Consider the following 25,017-nt stretch of genomic DNA (forward strand, 5'->3'; position numbering starts at 1 on the left):
AGTTTGTGCTTGTCTTCCTTTCAAAAATTTTGTACTAGCTTAAATAATAGTAGACTATCCTGCCAAAAAAGTGGTAGGACTTTGGATCAAAAAATACTTTTCCCGATATAATATTTTTTTAAAAATGCCCCTTTTGTTGTCTACAAATAGATGCTTAACCAATTCTTAGGTACAGTGCTTGTGCAGAGATCTGCAGTAGGGAGAAAGGAAGCCAGAACTAGGAGAATTACACTATTGTGCCTGTGCTGCTCCTCATTAATTTGTATAACTTTGATCTGATTGGCTGACAATATGACTTTGATACGACTTTCCAAAAAGGTGCACACCCCCTTTAAGTTCTGATACTAATTGTTACATACTGTTCAGTTAATGAATTATTCATATGTCAGTATCATCTTTGATTGAGGTAGATGTCAAACCTCTGTATATCATTCCTCCATGAGATATTCTTAGACTGTATACTATTTAAACCTTTAGGGGGAAATCTTGATAAAAGTTGTAAATAGAAAGAAAATTCACATAAATAAGAACAAACATTGAATTGGTATTATTGTTTCAATGGGACTGTACAAAGTTGTAAATAGAAAGAAAATTCACATAAATGAAGATCAACATTGAATGCATAATTAAGCAAAGACAATTCAGACCTTTCTCTTTGAACATTAAGCACATTTGCTGTAAGAAACACTATCTATAATTTAGGTTATAACTCTAAATTTTCAAGTATGATAGGTCAGTTATTGTGCAAGTCATGCAAGTCATAAACATCTTCATATAAAATGTTGTATTTTATATCAATTAAAACAAAAAAGTACACAGCTAAATATCTCAAAATACTAATGCAATAGTTGATAAATATTTGGGTAATCACCTATGGAAGTAGTTGAAGAATGAAGTAAAACTATTAAATAAGAAATATTTCCCATTTTAAATTATGAAAATTTACTGTGGGAAAATTTTCAGGGACAAAAAAAGTTGCCAAGTCAAAAATGTCATAAAGACAAAAAAGTTGCCTCAAAAAAACGCCCATTGACTTCAATGCATTTGGAGTGAGAAAAATAGTAGTGCGTGTAAAAAATTGTTGCATGTAAAAAAACATTTTGACACCCATTTACTTCAATGTGTTTCGCAATTTTTTCACCGTTTCGCAAATTATTTTGCAGTTTAGTGAATTTTTCGGGGGAAACAGGACAGATTCGCTCATCACTGATGATGAACAAAGCATTTTTATGTATTACCTAATTATCAAATGTTCCACTTTTTATTAAGGAACATTACACATTTTTTGTTGGATTTGCTTTCATGTATTTCTTTATTAGGTTACATAAGGGAAATTTCTCACAATAAGATTGAACATAGATTTTTTGTACAATGTGATAAGTAGTGTGTTTAAATATATAGGAAGCAATATATGCTGTGGTTCAGCAATGCGCGTGCTGAAAATGCCAATTTGGCTGATAGAATGCCTGTGGCTTTGAAAGTTTATCCAGTGTAAAATCTTGTTTTGTTATTCTTACTATTCTTAGGCATCCCAGACCAGTACATTTTCTTCTCTCTAGGACCTGCAGTTAAAGCCTGCAAACATATTCCAGCGTGTTGTAACATTTTATACAGAAAATCAGAAAATTCAATAACTACAGAGAACCATCTTTCATAACATAGAGTATTTGTAGTAATGGGGAATGTTTGCCCTAGTCTAGTAAGCCATAAGAACCAGTTCCCCCTGTAAAAGCTAATTGCTGCTAGAAAAGAGCAACACTTGGGGGTTTATTTACCAAAAACTGAAAATATCTCATTATTTTCTGAAATCAAATCAAATCTTCATGGGTTATTTCCCTTTATTTATCAATACATTTCCAAATCTTTGGATTATTGCACGAAACCCATCGCGGATCAGGATCTTCGGGACTTCTCCTATTGACTTATATACAACCTCGGTAGGTCTGAGATAATATACTAACTAGCCAATATCAGCAGACATCTAATGATTTTTAAATCCAAAAACTGTAAATGCATGACTAATTATGTCCTGGTTTATTTGCATAAGCTTTTCACAAGCCAATGACCATCTATTATAAGATGCATCAGGCAGAAATTGTGCCTGCGTATGTGTTTAGAATATATAAGTTTAAGCCTTAGAAGTTGAAAACAATAAAATGGTAAAAACATCAGTTGCCACTTGACAAACAACTGTTTTTGTCATCCTTCAGTAAAAGCACTTTGGCTTTCACTGTATCTTGGCAGCAATCTGTAGGACTTAATTTCAAATACCAAATATCTTATTCTCAGGCCAGATGTCTTTGAATAAATATATTGTTGTTCATTGCTTTAGGAATTAATTGCATCCCTCTGTACCACTAAAGGTGCTAATTAAAGCACTGTACATAAGTAATATGTTTACAATATTTGGTTCCATATTTTGGTTGCATTTAGGGTTTGATTGGCACATCATTAACTCGAAAACATATTAAAATGTCACCATGAAAAGAAAGAAATAGTGTATTTAAGAGTCATCAAAGAACTAGGAGAGAATGCCAAATTATTCAACATAATCATTGTACTGCTAGATTGATTCAAGAACAGGCAATGAATATAATTAATTACTAATTATAAATTAATACTCAGACTGTGAAAACACAGATGGCATTATTTTTTGTTTCTATAGTTAAAAATATGGCTTAATAAGAAGAGACACAAATGATAAACATTTAAAGAAGGTAGTCACAGTATATGAGGAAATATGGTTACACCTGCAAAATTGCCTACAGGTCTTGCCAGCCAAACATGTCAGAGGCAACCAGTCTGATATTTTGCTTGAATCATTATAACAGCAGGAGTTCAGCAAAAGCTCATTGTGATTGGTTTTCCTGACAATCAGGGGCGTTTTTAGTGACTAACCTAAAATTAAAACTGCCTTTAGAATTTTTGTCATTTCTTATTTTAGGTAAATCTGCTCCATTGTTTTTGGAATACTGTACATTTATGGTTTGTCGGTTGTATGCAGAATATATATATATTTTGGTGATTACTTTTTACTCATTTTGAACTCATTTTTTTGTTGATAGCGACATGTGTAATTTTCTTTTTGTAGAGTAATGCATTAACTACTGATAAATTAGTGTAAAGTACAGAAATCAGTACAATTGGCCTTGATTATTACCCACAATGAACCATTTTTTTGCAGAGTTAGTGTGGCACAAAAATGAATGCCACAAATTCTTGGGAATAGACATCACTGCAGGTGAACTGGAATTTTTAGAATTTAAAGCATTGCTCACCAGTATGTAAAAGACTGGGTGCAGTCCAATTCTCCAATTTGTAGTCATGTCAACAAGACAGAAGACTTTGAGAAAGGCTGGGGTTCCAGCTGAAACATCAGTTTTGCTACAAATCAACAAGATAATGCTTCACACAGGCCTGGAAATGTGGTGAGGCTACAAAGGCCCCAGTCTAGGGCGGCAAAATTATAGGGGAGGTATGACTCCCAGCCGCATCCCTAAGGAACACTAGGGACTCAAAGCTCCCCAGTGCTCCAGTGCTTGAGAGAGTGCTCACAGTAACCAGTTCACGTGACAACTATATATATTTTTTTATATATAATGAGGAAATATAATTATAAAATAATAATTTTTAATGATGGACATATAAATTATTTTACTGAGGGAAGAAAAGCATTTTAAATAATTGGTGACCAATGGGTGTCTATCCTAATAAGATGGAGGCAAATACTGTTGTGTGTGTTTGCTATTCCTTGGTGACTCTAATTTGCTTTTAAAAAATGCAAATTTTCTTCTGCAACATCTTGGCAGAATGGCTTATTAATAGTTTAAGATACTAATTACTGTAATTCTACAACCAGCTTCCAACAAGTATTGAACAAGTCAAGTTCCTCTGGAGAATTTAGCTGCACAGAATGATGATCTTGTTCTTCACTACAGGGTTGCTTTTCAAACTGTTAAATTAAATTTAGGAACTTTGATTTTGGATCTCTGTATGTGTTTTCTTAGTCTTTTTAAAGTTAAATTGCTGAATAATGAGGCCTGTATGAGAGGCCAGACTTTAATCAAATTGCTAAACTATATATAGTTTACTGGATATTCAGTCAGATACAAATCTGCTGGTTACTGTATTGCACAAAAAGTGTATGTCTAGAAAGTTGCATTTCCTACTGTGAAATAGTTATATAGCCAATAATAATAATAATGATAATAATATTAATCCCTAGACCAATTCTTTGGTGGACTGTAAAAGTCACTACCAGTATGAATTCTTTATTCTTTCAGAAGTTTGATAGGTAATAGCCCCTTGCTTCCAGTTTCAGTGTGATTATTATGCTTCACACAGGGACTATGGGTGCCAGGATACCAAAACAAAATAAACAGGAAGCGTTAAAGGGCATGTAAAGTCTAAAATATAATAACGCTAGAAATGCTGTATTTTGTATACTAAATATAAACATGAACTTACTGCACCACAAGCCTAATCAAACAAATAATTTATGCTTTCAATGTTGGCTACAGGGGGTAACCATCTTGTAACTTTGTTAAACATCTTTGCAAGACTAAGACTGTGCACATGCTCAGTGTGGTCTGGGCTGGTTAGAGATTGTCATAAACAAAGCTGCTTGAGTTCTGCATAGCTAGGAAGTAAGGCAGGGCTCCCCCTGCTGTTCATAAGTATGATTGTTTCCCTGCTCAGCAGTTAGGGACCATCTGGCAATTCCTATCCACAGCAGTAAATGAAGGGAGAATTTCACTGTATACAGTCAGGTTTCTTATAAAAATGGTACACATTTTTTTAATTAAAGTATATTGGAGATAGGATTTTTTTTTCTTTTTCATTAAAGAAAGCAAAAATGTGATTTTATTTTTTTGCCTTTACATGCCCTTTAAGGAGAAAGTGCCTCGAATGCAAAGTTAATACAATTAGAGCAACTTGTGTTAGTCTACTAATTGCCTTTGAGTTTTCTCATCTAAGAGATTTAAGGAGGCAGTACAATGGCTGTCTTTGAAAGCCCAATATGTCAAAAAGTGGAAAGTTTTATGTACTTACAAACAAATATTTTTTTGAACACAAATGTCCTATACAACATTTGTATATACTTACAAATAAATATTATTTTGAACACAAATATCCTATACAACATTGGTTTTCACTCTATAGTTCTGTGGAGAGCCATGGCATTTGACTTCTGTTTATCTTCCTAAACCCATTGTATTGTGCACAGCTTATCTGTTACCTGATGTATAGCCTGTGCCTTTTTGCCAGGTTCAGCTTGAATGGCCATGGCCATGGTTACACAGCAGTTATTTTTTCGATAAGCCATAGTAGGGTTTCTGTAGAAAAACAGTTTAGATTAACTGTACATTATATTAACATGAATATAAAACATTTTTTGTCACATTGTTCCTGTAAAGTTTTCACTTTGCGCACTACCTTCTTTGATTTAAGAATTTCAGCAGGCCTCTGTACTCTGTTTTGGCAGCAACCCTATTAAACACTGTGCTGCTTGCATTGGTGTTTTCATGAGGAGATAAAAAAGGTAAGTAAGTTTCCCCTACCTGTCCTCTGGCACCAGAGGACAGAGGACAAATTGTCTTATAGCAGAGGGTTAGGATAGCTGTGCTGTATACTATGGGGCTGATTGAAGAACGCTCAAGCCTTCGGGCTTGAGCATTTGGCTACTTAAAACACGCAAGAGTTCCCAAACTCTTGTGTGATTTCTTCATTCAAGCTTCCCGAGGATCTTTTTTCCCAGACTAAAAAATTAAAAAGCTTGGCAGGATTTAACCTGCTTGGGGGGAAGATCAGCAGGAAACCAAGGTGTTTGAATGAAGGAACCATGCAAGAGTTTAGTAACACCCACATATTTTAAGTAGCCAAATGCTGGAGCCTGAAGGTTTGAGACTACAGATATCATGCTTTGTACATTTTCAAAAGGACAGACCAAGAGTTTCTTTGGGCAAGACATTTTTGTGTGAATTAATAAATGTGTATTATCGAGTGTTCAGCTGAACAGAGCAAGTTGAGGTTTTCGTTTTGAAGAGAGAAGATGGTGATACACAGGGGTGAGGACAGCAAACAATGCAATAATATTTCTTCTGTTTTAAGGAAATTAATATGTACAGGATAGAAATACATGGGGGCAAATTCACTATCCGAAAATTTGCCAGCGACGGCTTCGCTCACATGGCAACAATTTACCAGGCGTAGATTCACTAGGACAGGGCTAATTCACTAAAATCCAAAGTTGCGTCCAGGGCGCCGAACGCTGGCGAAGTAGCGCTAGCATTACTGCGGCAAGCGAATCGAAGTTTCGCTAGCGTTGCCTAATTTGCATACAGCGGGAAGTTAAAGTTCAATGGACGTATATGTTGCAGCCAATACATTACACTACACAAGCCTGGCAAACCTTAATAAAATAAAATAGAGTTGTTATATTGCCCTACACATGAGCCCAGTGTAGAGTTTATGTGCCATATGGTAGGAAATATAGGGCGGAAGCCGGGTAACCCAGAAGAAAAAATCTTTTGCAGCCTATCACCATGAAAAATGGCGTTTTTTGGGACTATTTTTGAGGAAGTCCTTTCTACTCTATTGCACTTCTCCTGGTCTGAGGTGGTGAGGGCAAGTCTGGCGCAAGAAGTAACGTTTAGTAAAATCTGCATCTTAGTGAATTTGCGTAGTTACTTCCATTTGCCAGAGCGCAACTTTGCCAGGCGTAAGGGAGCGAATTACCGCTAGAGTATATCTCCTTTGCTAACGTTAGTCACTTCGCCCTTTAGTTAATCTGCCCCATAGCATGTAAAGTCAAATTAACCATTTTTATTTTTAGTAATATTTAGCTTAAGAGTACCCAGAATTAAAAAGTTATGCCAATTGCTATTATGCAAGTATAAAATATATATGTTAACTTTTTACAACCATAATTTCTGTGATATTTTGCCAGAATCATTAAAGTGTTTTTCCTTATTTATAAAAGCTTTTCTCATGTTTCTACACTGGCATTTTTGTCAAAAAGTATTCATAGTAGTAGTAGTAGTCATAGTAAGGCAAATTGTATTGCTTTCTGTGCAGAAAACTTGCAAAACTGCATAAAATTTTATCAGGGAACCGATTTGTAAGTTACAATAAAAAAAAGAGAAAATTACATTTATTTAAATGTTTACTAAACAGTTACTGGAGGATAGTAATATATCAGAAATGGAAGGCCACAGGCACACTACTTATTAAAGCAGGAAAATATTATGCATTTAAAAAAAAGTTATTTTTTTACATTTAACATAGAACGTATGACATATAACTGCTATGCAGTGCTAAAGTTTTGTTTACCATGGCATTAAGGCACATGCTAATAATAACATCCTAAAGTTCTCCCTTGCTCATGTAATGTTAGCACCTGATTTATAAAGATGCAATAAATACACAAAAAATTTGGATCAAACAGTAAACATCATATTTTCATGTACCGGTAAGGAATAAATAGAAATAAAACTGCTTTCAGTTATACAGTAGTTCAAAGTGTTTGGAGCTTTGGTAAACACACTGCAAAGTCTGAAGTGCAAAAACAAACATTTCCTTGCCACTTCAAACAGACAGGAATATGTGTTTTTCTGAATGTATAATAATGAAGTAAAACTGTGCTACTATGAGGGCTTCAGGTCTTATGCACACACTGTATTTTGGCAGATTCTGAAATGTTCAGAAACACAGCAGTTCCTTTTCATTTATCTTTTGCAACTTAACCCCCTTCCATACCCTTAAACCAAGAGGAAAGCATTGCTTATGACAGGTATGCTAGGAAATGCCACACATTTTCCACTAATGAGATCCCTGTTTCAGAGGCTGCTCCACAACTACAGCTATTTTTTCAGGTTCCTGCAGGCTCACAAACTAAGCATGGCACAGCATTTGCTGTCACATTGACTTGAAAGTTTTCTCTACTCTTCTCGTTCTGTTTTTCTCATTGTGTAATTCAGGTCTATTTTCTAAAAATAAAAGAGATAATTTAAACATGTTTATTTGTCACTGTTATAATTAGGATATCTATGGAAGCTTGGGCATTCTAGTTGAAGTCCTTCACTGGTTCATCAGGTTACTGGTGATAGCAGAGCCTTGTGATTCATTAAACCATGCTAAGTGCAACATATTTAATTTTGCAGTGCCCTAGAAGATTCCTTGGCAAGTCTAGTTTACTGCTCCATGTGCAACATGCAACCTATACAGTTTGCCTTCAGCCCTCAGGTGTGTAAGGTGTTAGACACAAATTGGCATATAGATGATTAAGCTGCAAATCCATTTCTGGCTGCTTTAGGTAGACTATGACAGCAGTTACTAGGTGCAAAAAACTTATTTATTGGCTACAGTAGCATAAATAAAGCCACTGCAATACAGAGGAGGCCCTGAGTCCTGAAGTGTCCCTCTGCCACTGGGGTCTGATGGGATCTAAATTGCTGCCCACTGAGCCTGCTGCTGTGCCACACCCACTGGCACGTCAGCTTCCACATACTTCCACGTGACATGTAGCTGAAAGTGAGTCAGAAATTGTTTACGGTGCAGCTGCAGCTCTCAGAAGTCACTCTGTTGCCAAGGAGCGAGGGAGCGAGGAAGGTCAAAGGGAAACACAGGGTGGAGCCACACAAAGGGGATAGGAAGGGAAGGGTATGATGATTGAGGTGATTGGAAGGGAAGAGAGGGGAAGGAAGAGAAGGGAGGGAAGGGGAGGTCCAGATAGGGAGGACAGATTGACTTATGCTCCTCTGGTCTCGCACAGTTAGTTTAGAGGCAGCAGCAGCAAGAGACAGTGTGCAGGCTGCAGCTGAGATGACTCAGTTCTCGGAGTAGGCATCATGCAAACCTGGTCCTGTGAATGCAGGGTAATTTTTCTTAGTGAAAATGGTGGTGGATCTTGAATTTTTTTTTAATGCTCTGAGACCATGGCAATTCTGGGGCAGGGGCACACAGTAGCTATTGTACCTTGCCAAACCCGGAAATTGGAAAATAATAAAGGAAAAAACTAAGTTTAATCTTCAAGGACAAAGTTATATTATGGAATAAACTATTGTAACATAATATTCACCTTAGATATGCATTCTCTAGTTGCCCTGTAGCTGCAAATGCATATTCATATAAATTCGGTGTGCATTCCATATGCAAATAAGTTTACATAATTCACTGCACATACACAATACAATTGACTATCATCTATCAATGTTCCCAGACTGCAATCAACACAGACCCAGTGCTACATGTATATATGAAGTAGAATCTCATTAATATTAATAAGAACACATAAATGCTATTAATATGCTAATATATAAATAGCACTTATGGATTATACTTCATATATCTTTTCATATGTACATGGTATTTGGATGTAAGTTCTTTACAATAAATAAATAAACAGCATTAACTAATTTATTTCATTTAATGATTCTTTGAGACAGACAATTGTCTACTAAAATAAAGGATTTAATTTCAATTTAAATTACAAGCTCAAATAAAATCACCTTGAATAAATTACAAGTTTTAAAAAAAATAAGGTGAGCAAGTACTGAAAGGCGAAAGCAAATAGAATCTTCTAATAAAGGAGACTTGTTTCGGAACCTGAGATCTTTTAACCAATCAGAAACATATCTAGGTTAACCACAACAGGGGGCACATTTACTAAGGGTTGAATATTGAGGGTTAATTAACCCTCGAAGTAAAATCCTTCGACTTCAAATATCGAAGTCGAAGGATTTACCGCAAATACTTCGATCGAACGATCGAAGGAAAAATCATTCGATTTAAAATCATTCGATTAAATCCTTTGAATCTAACGATTCAAAGGATTTTAATACATCGATCGAAGGATTTCCCTTGGATCAGAAAAAGCTTAAAAAACTTACGGGGAAGGTCCCCGTAGGCTAACATTGTAGCTCGGTAGGTTTAAAGTGGCGAAGTAGGTAGTCGAAGTTTTTTTTAAAGAGACAGTACTTCGACTATCGACTGGTCAAATAGTCGAACGATTTTTAGTTTGAATCGTTCAAATCAAAGTCGTAGTCGAAGGTTGTAGTAGCCTATTCGATGGTCGAAGTACCCAAAAAAATACTTCGAAATTCAACGTTTTTTACTTCAAATCCTTCACTCGAGCTTACTAAATGTGCCCCCAAGTGTAAAGTAATTTCAAAATGTATGTTTGTTCCAAAAGGGGCAGTATAACATTTGACAATGCATTGTGGCCATCGCTACCAAAAATCTGCAGGGAGATCACCAATTTCCTAACAGGTATGAAGGACAATTCACTGGTGTTAGAGTACATCGCTAACGAATTTCCACGCCCTTTCACCAGGCAAATTTTCACTCAAGTGAACAATCGTTACGCCTCAAATTCACTAAAGTGTGAATTTTACATAATGTTACTTTTTACCAGAGTTTCCTTCAACAGCTTAGACCTGGTAAACTGATTCAATGAAGCTACATCCTCCTCGATCTTATGTTAGTGACATCATATCCTGTATGCAGAAAAGTCATCAAAATTTTAAAGTGGGATTGTCTTTAAAAGTTGTAACTATTGAAAATTTTTATTTTAACATTTTTTTTACCATTTGAGTGACATGCCACATTTGTTTTAGGGCGGGCTCAAGTCTAGGGCATTAAAGGATCTCTTTTGTCTTTATTATGCTTCCTTGAATATTAATATTAATGAGTGGCCACTTCAAGCATTTGCACCATCTCTAATAAAGTTATGTATATGACCTATATGATCCCACCTCATTGAAATTGACTAATGCGAAAGTTTCACTCGGCAGAAATGAACAATAACGAAAGTTCACTATGAAATGCTCACGCTGACAAATTTAGTGAAACATCGCCAGCGCTTGGCTGCAGAGATGCAATTTCGCATTTTAGTGAATTAGCATAATGGTAGCAAATTTGCACCTGGAGAAGTGGCACGAAGTGTGGCAAAGTCTTTGCAGGCGAAAATTCTGTGATTTAGCCCATTGTCTTGTGGACCAACAGGTTGATAAATCAATTACTGTAAGATAAATATGTATATGATAGTATTTGTATTGTCAATATATTGGATATTTTCAGTCCATTGATGCAGACTAATTCTGATAATGAAGTTTTCCTGGCCTAAAATTTCTACATTAGCAACTGTTTGACACATGGGGAAGATTTATCAAGATGTGAGAAAAGAGTTTACCATAGAAAAATTCACCCACTTTCTATTCATTTTTATGGGGTTTTTAGAATCATAGAACTCTAATTTTCACCCACTGAATAATACACTTCTAAAATTCCCATAGGAATGAATAGAAAGTTGGTGAATTTTTCTATGGTAAACTCTAATCTTATATTTTGATAAATCTGCCTCTTATTGTACAATATCATCTGGGCATGTATTCTACACCATATTCCTTGCAATTGTCTAACAGTACCCACCTTCCTCTATGTTGTCCTGTTTTCATGTCACTTTCTTTTGGCCTGATCCCTGTCTTCATGTTAGCATGTCTGTCTCATTATGTGAAAAATGTTCCTAACCTAAAGTTACATTTATATTGTATTGTCACCAAAGTTATCATTTCATATGAAAATAGAGTGAATTGAGACCTGTGGCTTCCAGTGGAAATAAGCAAATTGGCTGCTTTATATTCATCTCAACTTAAATTATTAGTGTACATTTCTGATGGCTTTGGGCTGAATCATATTACAAATTGCTCCAAGAAAAACTTGAGGAATATTTAGTCTAATGTAAATTACCATTATTCACCTCAGGATGAGATTTGTTTAAACTGCTTTTGTCCTCTAACCAGCAGTCCTGAACTGTGATTCCCATCATCCATTGACAATCAATAGCATTCTAGCTGGACACTAGCATTGCAGCTGTACTTCAGATAAATGAATACTGTATGTACCCTTGTTTAATGGTTAGATATTCATGGGTGAAAATTCAATAGTTTTGCAGAAGTATTGGTCTGAAGCCTACCCAGCAAGGTACTATGCTAGGTAGCAGTACTATATGAAATCAATATTTAGCCCACTTCACTGCAATTCACTCAAATCATTTATTGGTTTGAAGAAATGTATTCTGCTTTTCAGGAGCCACAGGTGAATTACAGGAAGAACTTATTGTTCCGTTTCATTATTCTACTAATCACTGTAAATGGTGTGCATGTTGAATGTCTCATTTTATGTCTGTCTTCCATAAAGTATGTCATTAATACCCAAACTGTTCTTTTTTTGTTTTTTCTTTCCTTTCCCTTTTTGTAGAAATAATTGAACCTTCCACCACTAGTCCTGTCACAAGTTCAGGTCAGTATCCACATACACTCACAAAGTATGTTTGGGTACTCAACTGTCATGCCATTCATCATGTGTCATATCAAACAGCTGCCTTTAATAATCGTTCCCTTTGCTCTGTGTAATGTGCTGCTTTCTCTACATGTTTGTCAGGCTTTTCTAAATGGTAGATATGTTACTGCTTTGTATAATATGAATATAACACACAAACGAGAGTGCACGCCATCTTTTGCTATAATGATATTGTGAGGCGTGGGGGGGGGGCATGTATGAAATGCAGGCACAGCACTATATAAACATTGTATTCAGCTTTCCAAATGTTATACATAGTGCTTGTGCCTTTATATATGTATATATATATATATATATATATATATATATATATTTGTGTATGTGTGTAGGAGCTTCTGTGCATGGTACACTGTTAATTTTTTCAAGATAGTTTTATACCATAATAAAAATGAAATGTAACTGTTGCAGTGAAATTTGTACTATTCACTTGTTTTATGCTCTGGCTTGCCCATACATGTCACTCACATGCAAATTTCAATTTCAATTCACCTAAGGCCATGCATTTGTTTCAACTTCAGACATATTGATGCCTCCCTTTGAACCACCAATGTTTGAACATTAGTAGGTCTATATTAGTATCAGCAAAAGCTGCTTGAAGTTGGAGCTCATTAATACATGCCCCTTAACATCTTTACTTACTATTCATGCAACTTGTCCTGCTTGAATACCTGCTCAATTGTGATATTGTTTGCTTTGTGAATAAAAGAAACAGCTTTCAATCCTTCCCATGTTATTTACATTATAAAATGAAGGGAAAACGAAAGCAAATGAAAATTCACTCAAACTAGGTATCTCTTACTTAAAGGTTAAATAAATAGTGATTTAATATGATGTAGAGTTGACTCTTGAGAGTTATTTTTATAGATTCATATTACATACTCCTGAAAAATGAATCTTCTAGATTTAAAATTCATATACTTGTCTATTTCTATAACTTACTTTGCCTTTTGTATTGATTTACATTTCGAAATGGTTCAATAGACTACCTAGGATACGTACATATGTCTATATTCTATGGCAGAACATGTACTGGTTCTTGTACTCTGTGAAGTGATACGTCTGATACACTTGTTATTTGTGAGCTTTTACTCTCTATAGCAAATGAAGCGCTACTCTGGTTCAACTTGTCAGCAACTTGTAAACTATTGTGTTACTTTGTCATTTTGATTTTGTTAGCTTTTTATTCCCGTGCTCCGTAAAATGTGTTTGCAGTTGTGAAAGCATTGATGATGGAAGTTTGTCTGTGTAACCATTAGAGCTGCTTTGCTATGGTGCTGCTTGAAAGCAAGCCAACAAAATGAATTCAACCCATTATTCATTGACATGCATTGTTCCTTTGACACATGAATGTGCATTGTTGATGAGGTTCTTCAAAAGGCCACACTAAGAAAGTTGTACTAAACAAATTAGGTAACACAAGACAACTATAACAAAAATGCATCTAATTTGTATGACCATACAGTATTGTGAGCTATTTCAGCATTAGCTAATACATTCATTTAAAGCGAGTGCCTTTATTCCTCATGCTTACCATCCTTTCTTCTAGCCAAATATTCCGTGAAACATTATGCAAGATCTTCATCTGATAAACCACACTATGCAGGTATAAAGTGACCTCTTTTTGCAACTTCATTTAAAAACAAATAACAATTAAATGGTACGATGCTATAATGAAATGTCATTATCAGTCACATCTTTAAGATGTATTCTTAATTCCTCGTGGCAGAATCATCTGTGTTTATGGTTCCTTATTTCCCTGCAACAACTATTTACTTGATGGATATTAATGTAGCAGCTATGCTCTCAATAGGTGATATGAAAAAGTGACAAGTCTCTGTTGATTTTAATGCCCCCATACTGAGCAAATTCTATCAAGCAGACATAAAACAGTACATTACGTGTTGTTTCTCCCCTTTATTTTTTTTTAATTCCATCAACCCTATTTTTACATATTTTCTCACTTTCTGACCTTTCTACTTCTTGCCCGTATTGTTTCCTGCAATACTTTTTATCTTAAATATACAAATGATTATATTAGACAATGCTTTTTCTCTTTTTATTTTTATAAATTCTATTTTCTTGACCTCTGTTGCTACTGTATATTTTGGAAGGCCAATATTCATATAGCAGTAAAATAGAATTAAGACATCTAGGGAAGAAATATACGTTTAGTTGAAACTCATTTGCAAGTAATTCTAATTGCCAAACATGAGCACAAAATAGGATTTCTGTTGAAAAGGTATTCTGCCTGTTTTTTTTTTTTTTATAAACAAAATGATTTGCCGTACTAAAGTTATACTAAATCTCCCACACCCACAAAGAGAATAATTTGATTAAAGGAAGACAATAAGCTTTGTATAAATAAATCCTAAAATGCAGCTTTTGTTGAGATTTAAGATAAGGAGCATGCACAGGGCTTTTCTGTAGCTGCTAATTTGTTTTACTAGATTATTCTATGCAGAAAGTAATTTTGCAAAATGAGTAAGTGAGACAGAAAGTGTTAAAGTGATTTCATTTTCATGTTTAATAGTAGAAATAATAAAAAAAAAAGTACTGATTCTTTTTAAAATAAACAATTGGCACTAATATGTTCGATGCAGCCCCTGTTCATTGAGTTCATGATGAAAGGGGTATTGAGTCAAGTTGTTTTTATTAATAAATAAGCTAAAATCAGGCATGGGAGTTTGGTCATGGTTTTTTTTAATAAAATATGAGATCAATTTGGATTTTAGTAAATAATCCCCTTAAAGAGTTGCTTACACATACAGAATACATTTATAAAGTTTGTTCCACCCTAACTCCTTGGTTTTAATTGAGATCTTTATTAGAACTCTATTCATGAAGATTATGGATCTTGCATCTCTCATTTTGTCAGTGGAGGGAGGGAAGTCCAAAGTGAAAGTGAGTCAGGTGACAGATACCAGTGAATAAAATGATTTGCATAAAGATTAGATATTGTGTTGTAGCATGGCCTATATCCAGGCAAATTAATAGTGCAGCAAAGTGGTTTTAATACGTTATCACCTTACATCATGACAGAGAGTCATCACCCCACAAACCGGGGAAGATAGTATATACCGTAGCAAAAAGGCTTCAGCTGTGTTATTAAGCTATACAAAGAGGCCTAGGAGTATATGTTTGCAGGTGAATCAATGTTTGGGCTAACAAAAGCCTTAGGGTATATGTGTATATGTTAGAATGGTAGTATTGAAGAGTTATCCAGAATATTTATAGATGTACTGCAGTTGTGCTGAAGACATTTTTGTAAGAGTATATTTACATTGTTTATAATAATTATATGCTTATATGCATGTTTAGTAATGATATATTCAGATATGCTTATGTACATAAATCTGCCCTGACAGATTCTATCTAGAATATCCATTATCACATGTAGCACATGTATACACAAACTACTTTATTTGAATGTGGTAAAACATTCCATTCAGCTACTGCTGTGTGAATCGCAATAAATGAAGATATCTACAGGCAGTGTGGAGGATAGTGCTCTAAATTACAGATATAAAGCCATATTTGTAAATCCCAAGACCGAATTGCATTTCACATATGACCAGGGAATAGCTAAGAGCATGTATGTCTGTTATGCAGCGCAGGTGCTAATGTTTGCCATTTGAGAGAAAATACCATTAAACAAAAGAATGGCAACAGGCTTTTCTAATACCTGTACAGCATGGCTTATTTATTTCTGCAGTATATTTTTTTTTGGAACTACATAACAGTATTTTTGTAGTTTCTTGGCTCTGATGGATAGACTGTCTAGCTCCCAGTTATTTTTCCTCATAATTTAATAATAATACTGTTGTCTACACAGTAGTGCTTCTTTTATATTTATTTATTATTTGCTCTCTTTAATCTTCCCCACCTTTCAAGTTACTGACAAATGAACTGAACAAGCAACCTTAGTCCCTCACAGTCCTTCTTACAGCACAAAAACATAAAAATAGTTATTTAAAAAATCAGCAGGAAGAAAATGTGTTTGGTAGCCCTGCTGAATACGCTTTACAAATAGAAAGATAGCAGTGCTAGGGCTAGGTTTTTGGCATAAAAGCAAAATTCACCTGAACCCACCCCCCAATTATTAATAATAATAATAATAATAATAATAATAATTGTAGCTACTTTTGTGCTTGCATATTTTCTGGTACACATGGGCTGCTCCACTAAGTTATTTGATTGTATCTTTGTTACCTTCTTACCTAAAAAAAAATCTGTTTTTTTTGTTCTCTTACATTAGGGTCCAGCAATGCTTTGATTTGCTTGCAAAATGAAAGTGAGGAAGATTAGAAAATAAACAAAAGAAGAGAAACAACAGAACCTTTCATATAAATTGTTTTCTTTTTCAAGAAAATGTCACTATTTATTAGTATATGTGATATGCTAGAGCCCCTTCGTCTTTTCTTACTTCCCCATCAAGAAACAGTATTTGTCATGACTGCTATTCAGACATCTAGAATCTTCTGAATAGAAGTATGTGAAATTAAATCTATTTCTATTCAACAAGAATAGTGCTCATGCATTGAACACTTCTGTCCAGGATCTGGCTATGGTCTGCATTTGTTATGCAGTATGAAGTACAGAGCATGGGCCCATGTGCCTCTCCTTGTCTGCCCCTCATGAATACAGTGCTGCCTAATGTAGACAGAGCTGTATTCTTGCTGATGGCTGTAGGTTCCTTGCTCTGCAAAGGAGTTCAGAAATCTGATGCAATTTAAAAAGAGTGAAAGGCGGGAGCAAAGTGCAAAAAAATTGGTGCATTGCTTCTGTTTATTGATCTTAGCACCCAGCCTTCCATTCGGTATGTAAGCCTTTTTTTTTTAAAGAAGTATAAAGGTTTTATATGTATATAGTAGTGTTTTTGCGTGTGTTTTTTTTGGGGGGGGTCATGATGAGAGATTCCATTTAAAGTAATCTTTGCTTGAACTAAGTTTTTCCTTTCCAATATTGCTATCTCTATAATGCAGGTACCTGCCCAAGGGAATCAAGAAGCAAAATTTACTAAATTGCCATGAATTAATCTACATACTCATAGAGTAAAAGCAATTATGCAGTTTGTGGTTGGTAATTGGATACTGATTATCCTAAGCATCTTAGTGATTACTTACGTTGCCTTTTGGATACCAAACAAACACTACAGATACGCTTAACAAGATTTCAATAAACTGTATGTCACCTACAGTACATCAGATGCTATTGGGTTCTGATATGAAGACAATGGCAGCCTAGACAATGTTAAAAATCCAAACTAAGACATTGCTTCAAAGAAACAGTTAAGAAAAAGGCATTGGCCAATTAAGGGCATGGGACACTGGGGGATACCAAAGATTTAGCCTCCCCCCAGTGAAATAGATCCCTAACTTTATTCCTTGCTGTTGCCCCTGTTAGAAGAAAACAGCACCATCTCTTGGAAAAACTACCTAAGTTCTGCCCCAGCATCCCTTTGCCTTAGATCTTCTTTGCTTTGGTGTAAGGTAGATCTCACTGGGTCTTCTCTACTGCGAATGCACAAATACAGATTTTCTGATGGACACCTGGAACGCTGGTAGGAATGCTGGTAGCCACCCTAATGTTTTGGCAACCCCAGTGAAATAGACTTTACATGTCCTTTAAATAGTTATGTGTATTTGCCCTAACACCAATATATTTTGCAGTGCTTTACAGAGACTATACATCATTCAAATCAGCCCCTGCCCCAGTGAAGCTTAGAACCAAAGGCCTCTTTACATTCACACACAATAGGGCCAATTCTATCAGGAGTCTGTCTGTATGTTTTTGGGGTGTGGGAGAAAACCCATGTAAGCAAAGGGTGAACTTACAAACACCTTTGGAAATAGTGCCCTTGCTGGAATAGAACACAGCAGCTTTGCACACTGTACCACTGTGCTGCCCAAGCTTGCATGTATGCTAGTCTTTGTTTAGGTTTGGCTTGAAAATGACTGTCCTACAGCTGCTATAGCATTTAACATACTACCCCTCTCATTAATTTAATTTGCAATGATTGCAGTGATTCGCAATGATGCAATAATGTTTTAGTTGGAAATAATTACGTTGGTCACAGCCATTTTTATCTAAAGCTTGTGTTACCCAAAGTTACCAATATGAGTGACTCCTTGTTCTTGATCAGAGAAGCAAATCCATCATTTTCCATACATGAAAATACTGCTAATAAATAAATATGGCAAATAAAGGGTAACATTTCCATCGTCCCCTTAATGTACCATTCAAGACAATATTCGCACAGCATGAGACAAACATATTATTTGTACACAATATTGCATATATATGGGAAGTTAAGTGCTGCATTAAAGAAGGGGAAAACATCTCTCTATGTGGTCCGCTTCCCTGGGGTTGATGGGCAAATCCAAATATTTAAGATAGACAGGAACAAATCGCTCTGGAGATTAAATAAGCAATGTTCATACCAAAATACAATCAATTTTAAAAGACATTTAATATTCTGAGAGCTGGATGTGGTTCAAATAACCAAATTAGCATTTTATGGTAATACAATCCATCATTACAAGTCAAATCTAGCTTTTCTTGTCCCTGGGAAAGCATTTCACATGACCTACTTTTTAAAATTTAATTTACAAACTCCATGTTAAGTGATCAGGTTGCGTATCTAAAAATTTGCATATTAGAACTAACTGTAAAATAAACCCCCAATATAATAGAGATTAATTTCATCTTGATGTAAACCGAAATAAGATGTTTTCGAGCAGCCCCTGTGCAATGTGTGATTTATTCATCAGCTTCTTAATTGCTACTCAGTATAAACTTCAGATTTTTAGACATTTATACTATTTGATGTGTTCCCATATGCCATATGTTCATTTCCAAATGTGTTTCCTTACTTTCTGTTTTCAGGGTTTTTTTTCAGCTCCCTCAAGGCTTTGTCTTTATTTCATTTCTTGTGGTGTGTGTTTTTTGTTTGTTTGTCCTTGACTGTATTAGAAGCTGTTATTGTTTGGTTCATTCACATTTGTCATGTTAAAGTAAAAGTGTTCATCTGAAATATGATTTTTTATTATGTTACCCTTGTATCCTTAAGTCCCCCTGTGGTAGACCTTATGTAGATTTTTACCCCCACATGTCTGTCCAGCAACAGAAATGTTTCAAGTCACCTTTTAAACTCCATCTATCCACTCACTTTTCTGAATAGGGTTGCCACCTGTCAGGTTTTCATCCAGACAGCCCGGTTTCTGGAAGAGCTGTCCATGTCAAAATGGTCTGTCCAGATTTCCAAATTATAACTCTGCCCCTGATAGGCCATGGACAAACCTCCAGACCATTACCCACTACAGCCGACACCCTATGTCTGAATGATGTGCATATTGTAGTGGGTGGTAGGAAGGATGCCTACATGACCCCTCTGCTTCTCATGTTAAGCACAGGTGTATGCAGGCAGTGATGTATTTATGGGAAGGAACACTGGTCCTTGCATAGAGGGCATAATTTCGAAATTTCATTAAACTATAAAATACAAAGTAAAGTATGATGGCAGCAAAGTTTGCCTTTATTTTGGCTTTGCAGAGCTTATGGAGCTCTGCATTGCAAATAGCCCAGAAATATTATGCAGGAGCCATCTACAATTAGATTTAAATGTGCATATAATGAACTTGTACCTTTGCCTGTTTTGACTATTTCACTATTCGTTGGGTGCTTTCCAGCAGACATCCACCATCCTCAACAGGTAGAAGCAGAACCAGGCTTCCATTTAGTATATAAAACGACAACAGGAAGTGGTCACCACTCACCCAGACCAATTGGGAACATATCCTTCTTAGTTATACAGGTTACAGGTACCAGCACTTCCTTTGGAAAATTAAGAAATGCAACTTTCATTGGAGGTTGCATAGGTGGTTCTTCTCAGCAAGGGCCATGAGGCTGTGGAATGTTGTGCCAGGGGATGTTGCAATGGCTGATTGTGCTAACTCATTTAAGAGTTGCTTTGATATTTTCTTGAACCAACATAATATCCAAGGGCTATATTATCTGAAGATGTACAAATGGTTTAGTATGGGTATCCTTATATACAGTTTATACATGTGAGAGTATAGATAGGTCTGTATTAGTATGTGATTACTTGTGTAACTAACTATGTAACTCTACTCTACTCTGAACCCTACTCTAAAACTTGTTTGTGCAGTGTTAAGCTGGTACGCTGACCCTCTAAACTCCCACCCAATTTCCACCAACATACAGAGACAATGAGGACAATGAATTTGGGGTATAAAAGGCCATAGCTATTGCTAGTAAACATTACATTTTAATAAATAACAATATAGCATAACAATAATATAGTATAGGAATGCTTGCCCAGGTTCATTTAGCGAGAGAGATATGTGGGCAAGTACTGTAGGAGCAGGCAACCAGGATACCATTGTCCTCGAACCCTTGTCCTAGCATTTCATCCTTGACAAGGGCAGGAAGTTGTTTGCTCAGAGAGGTCAGGAGGAAGTGGGAGTGCCTGCAGGGGAGGAAGTTGTAGGAAATACTTGCTGCAGTGTGGGCTGGTGGCTGCACAACAGAGTGGTATAAGCTGCAGCATCCCCTCCATTTGGACTGTGATTCCTCAGAGCTGCACCCCATGTAATGTTACTGGACTGTTAATCTATAACAGGGGTGTCCAAACTGCGGCCCGAGGGCCAAATGCGGCCCAGGATGCATATGAATGCGGCCCAGTTTGGTTCCCGAGGAAAGGTCATGTCGCAAAGGATATAGGAGGAGGGGGGACTCTGCCCATTGCCCAGTTATTAATAATAATATAATAATAAGTCTATTTAATATCCAGGTGTCCCATATTCCAGTGTATAGCTCCATCTGGTTATCCAACTGGCATTGTATTTCTTTTCTGTGTATTTCCTTTACTTTTACAAATCAAACGTGTTTGTGTATATCATGTGTGGCCCCAGACAATTTTTCTTTTTCCAATGTGGCCCTGCGAGCCAAAAGTTTGGACACCCCTGATCTATAACCTTGTTATACACAGCTGGAATACTCGCACTGACTTTCCCTCTTGCTGGACTGACTGAAAGAGACTGGAGGTGAATTTTATATGAGAATCTTATGTGACTGTTGGCTGGGGCCAGGTGCTGCCTGAAGGGACTAGGCCACAAATACACACTATGTTATGCTCCTATTGAGCAGTTGTCCCCTACCAGATGCCTAAAGGGATTGCTTGTTATTAAAGTTTCCTTGTACTGTTTCTTGCCTGTGTGCTTCTTATGTTCCCAGAAACCAGTCCCGTGCTCTGGGACTTCACACCCCCTGGTAGTGATTCCCACAAATCAGGGCAGGTGGGTGGAATGATTTTATCTTCTGCTCACCACTCTAATACAGAGGTATTTGCTCCTCCTGCTTTCCCTATATACAGCTGCCCTCCCCAATCTCTCACTTAATTTCTCCTCCTGCTGTCTTAACTATTAACCTGGCACTGCCAGTAATCTTTCCCCATTCCTGCCTTTCCTTCCTTACACAGCTCCTTTTCATAAGTCTGAGCCCTACCCCCATTCCTCCATATGCTAATATGGATATTTTAACAAGGTAACAAGGAAAACCACATGTGAACACATATTTCAAAACCTGCTTTCTCTGAACCATTCTGTAAAATCAATCCGTCTTCTCCTTTTGTAGGATTCTGAAACAAACTAGTAAGCAAATTAGATCCAGTGCCACCTCCTGTTATTTCATTGCAACACATGTTTGATTACTGTGCCTCATCCTCAGCAGTATGCGAGAGCCCTAGCAGTTTAATAAGTTTGGGTTGGTATATTTGTATTACATTTTAGTAGCTTTGCTGGGATTTTGCCATACCAGACTGACAAAATTAAATTTACCCAGCATGGAAACTTTGATGAGTAAGACAAGAAGAATATAGATTTTCCTGAATGCTCCTAGCATTGCTTGTCACAAAGGATCTCTGTGTCATGTGCAGTTGTATTTCATTTAATGCAATATACATTACAGAAAAAAAATAGATTATATAGATGATAGATTTCTATTTCCCTATGAAATCAATAGAAACATGAAATGGAAACAGGTAGTAAGCAATCAGTTTTCTAAGTCTTGTTTTAGAAATAAAGCTTGGGAATGAGAAATTAAATACAAAATCTGACATGCTGAATTCAACAACTTTTATTAAATAAATTGCTAAAATAAGCATTGCACCCTCTGGTCAAAACTGACAATTTGGTTTTCATACTGTAATTTGGACAAAAAGAAGTATAACTGACAAATGGCAGTCAGATTGTATTGAGCTTTTCCTAACCTGCTGCATATATTAAGATACATTGAGACTTGCCTGCTTCTTCCTCTATTGTAGTCAATTTCAGAATCCATGTGGCCGTGAAAAAGAATGGTATTGCTCTCTTCAAAAGCCTATCTTCACCCGCCCTGACCTGAAAATGGAATTCAACTTCCCCCTCTACAATCAATCACCTACCAGGTTACTGGAACAGAATGTTAGTGTCACTCAGACCCTAATGCACCACACCAGTTAGCCCCTGTATGTCACAGTGAAATGCACAGAGGGGATAATATGGAGGAACTTAATAGGGCACAGAGCTACATGTCTTTCTTTTAGATTTCATACAGTACTATGGGGCCGATTCACAAAAGGTCGTTATTCCTTAACGCACAGTTTTGTGCATTATTTAAGGAACGATTCATAAAAGTATTTTCGCGCAGCGGTATTCTAATTGCATTGTGATACTTATAGAATATAATTAATCCTAACACATTATTCACTAACATCTTTTAAGCGATAAAAGCATAAAATAGTTTGATAATTACTGTGAAATGTAACACCTCCCAGGAGTAGGCGTTACTAAACAACATCAGATGGATTAATAGAGGAAGATGTAGTGAGACAATATCATATGCCTTAAAATATCTCACAAAATAGCGCACAAAATAATAACACATACTATAAAATACCACACACAATTCCGCTAAAATGAACAGAAAAATATCACTAGACAAGTGAACTTTTAGTGAATCATTAATTTTAAAAATATAAGAAGTGATATAATTTTTTAGGCATGCTATAAATAGCACTCACTTTTTCGACCTTTAGGGTATCCGCTTCTATGGTTCATAACACAATTGTGAGAACAAATACAGTATGTACTAAACATTACTGGATAAATTGGGTTGCTAAATAAACTACCAATTATATTTATCAAGACAGCATGTCTAGGGACTGATTTATTAAGCCATTAATTTTGGGATCAGGCTTTTTGACTTCAAAAATCCCAAAAATTTGTGAGAAAAAAGTGCGACTTTTTCGGGATTTACTATGAGACAAAACTGTGACAATTCAGAATACAGAAATGCTCCAGCTAAAACCTGTTGTAAACATGTAGAAGTCAGTGGGGGTCATTTATCAACACTGGGCAAATTTGCCCATGGGCAGTAACCCATGGCAACCAATCAAATTGTTGCATTCATTGTTTTACCTGCAGCTGGCTGTCAAAACTCAATCACTGATCGGTTGCTGTGGGATACTGCCCATGGGCAAATTTGCCCAGTGTTGATAAATAAGCCCCAATGACAGTTGTCCCTTTAACAACTGGAAGATTATTTTTTGATTTGTGGTTTTTGGGTGTTTTTGACGATACGAAAAAGTCATAGTTATTGTGCGACAACTCGAAAAAGTTGTGCTTTTCATTACTTTTTCCATTCATGCATTTTCAGTTTGGATTTTTTAATAAATTTCATGACATTCGTGGTTTTAAAGAAATTGAGCTTAGTAATTGTTTCCATGGGTTGACCTCCAAATGTCTCCTTAATTATTAAAAAAATACTACTGTAAAAGCACAAATGAACAAACGAATATAAATAGGAATACCTGTTTACTCGTGATCTTTTGTGTGATTACAAGCGATAAAATCCATACTACTGTGTATAATGTGCCTATAGTACAGGAGCCCCTAGGGTTCAACATTGAATGTATTCTGGTTAATTTGTGGTCGGTCCTCCTATTCGGTCCTCCACTGAAAAAGCTTAGACTGAATGCCTGGGGCAAAAAGAGGATTCACCAGGATAGGAGCTGCAGGAATATGTGGTGAGAGGAAGGTAAACGTTTGAGCAACTTGGTCCCATAATCAAAGGGAATACTTTAAAAAGTAGCTTCCTGAATTTGGCCTACTACATTGTGGTTCCCAAAACAGGGTGCTTTGTTGGCATGGGTGAAGGAGTCTTCCACATAGGAACAGTAATGTCACTATGTACTGAAGGTATGGCTAATAGTTGGGTGGCTGAATAGTAGTTATAGAGGGGTGGAAAACACAGGCCTCCAGAGTTTCTGGATCTGTATCGGATAGTGCGGTTGACTCTCGGACGCCCTCCATCACAGACAAAGGAGAGTATAATAATAAAGGAGAGTTTAATTTCAACTAACCTAAGGTCTGATTGTGATTGGAAGCATTCTAAAGTAATATAACAATTTAGGGAGCAGGGTCATCTTGATTGCCCAGATTCACCCAATCCAGAAAATATTTTTATTTTTACCCCAGTCCTCCAGTAGCTTCATAAGTGTCTTAAATACATAGGGGTTATTGCTCTGATATCATTTCTCTGGAGAACTGGGAAATTTAACACCGAGTATGGAAATAGAAGTGAGTTGCCACTGAAATT

General features: G+C 36.1%; 1 protein-coding gene across 4 annotated transcripts in view; it reads left to right on the forward strand.

Annotated features, from left to right (window-relative positions):
* negr1.L (neuronal growth regulator 1 L homeolog) overlaps positions 1-25,017 on the forward strand; it is a 292,225-nt gene that overhangs the window by 238,779 nt on the left and 28,429 nt on the right. Inside the window, exons 7-8 of one of the 4 annotated variants that reach the window (XM_018258196.2) lie at positions 12,259-12,300; positions 13,907-13,963. The exons of 1 other annotated variant lie outside the window; for it this stretch is intronic. In XM_018258196.2, coding sequence (XP_018113685.1) covers positions 12,259-12,300; positions 13,907-13,963 — 99 coding nt within the window. The remainder of the gene's footprint in view (positions 1-12,258; positions 12,301-13,906; positions 13,964-25,017) is intronic. 2 more of the 4 variants (XM_018258197.2, XM_041590351.1) reach the window with 2 other exon arrangements.

This window comes from Xenopus laevis, chromosome 4L (assembly GCF_017654675.1).
Source record: "Xenopus laevis strain J_2021 chromosome 4L, Xenopus_laevis_v10.1, whole genome shotgun sequence".
NCBI lineage: Eukaryota > Metazoa > Chordata > Amphibia > Anura > Pipidae > Xenopus > Xenopus laevis.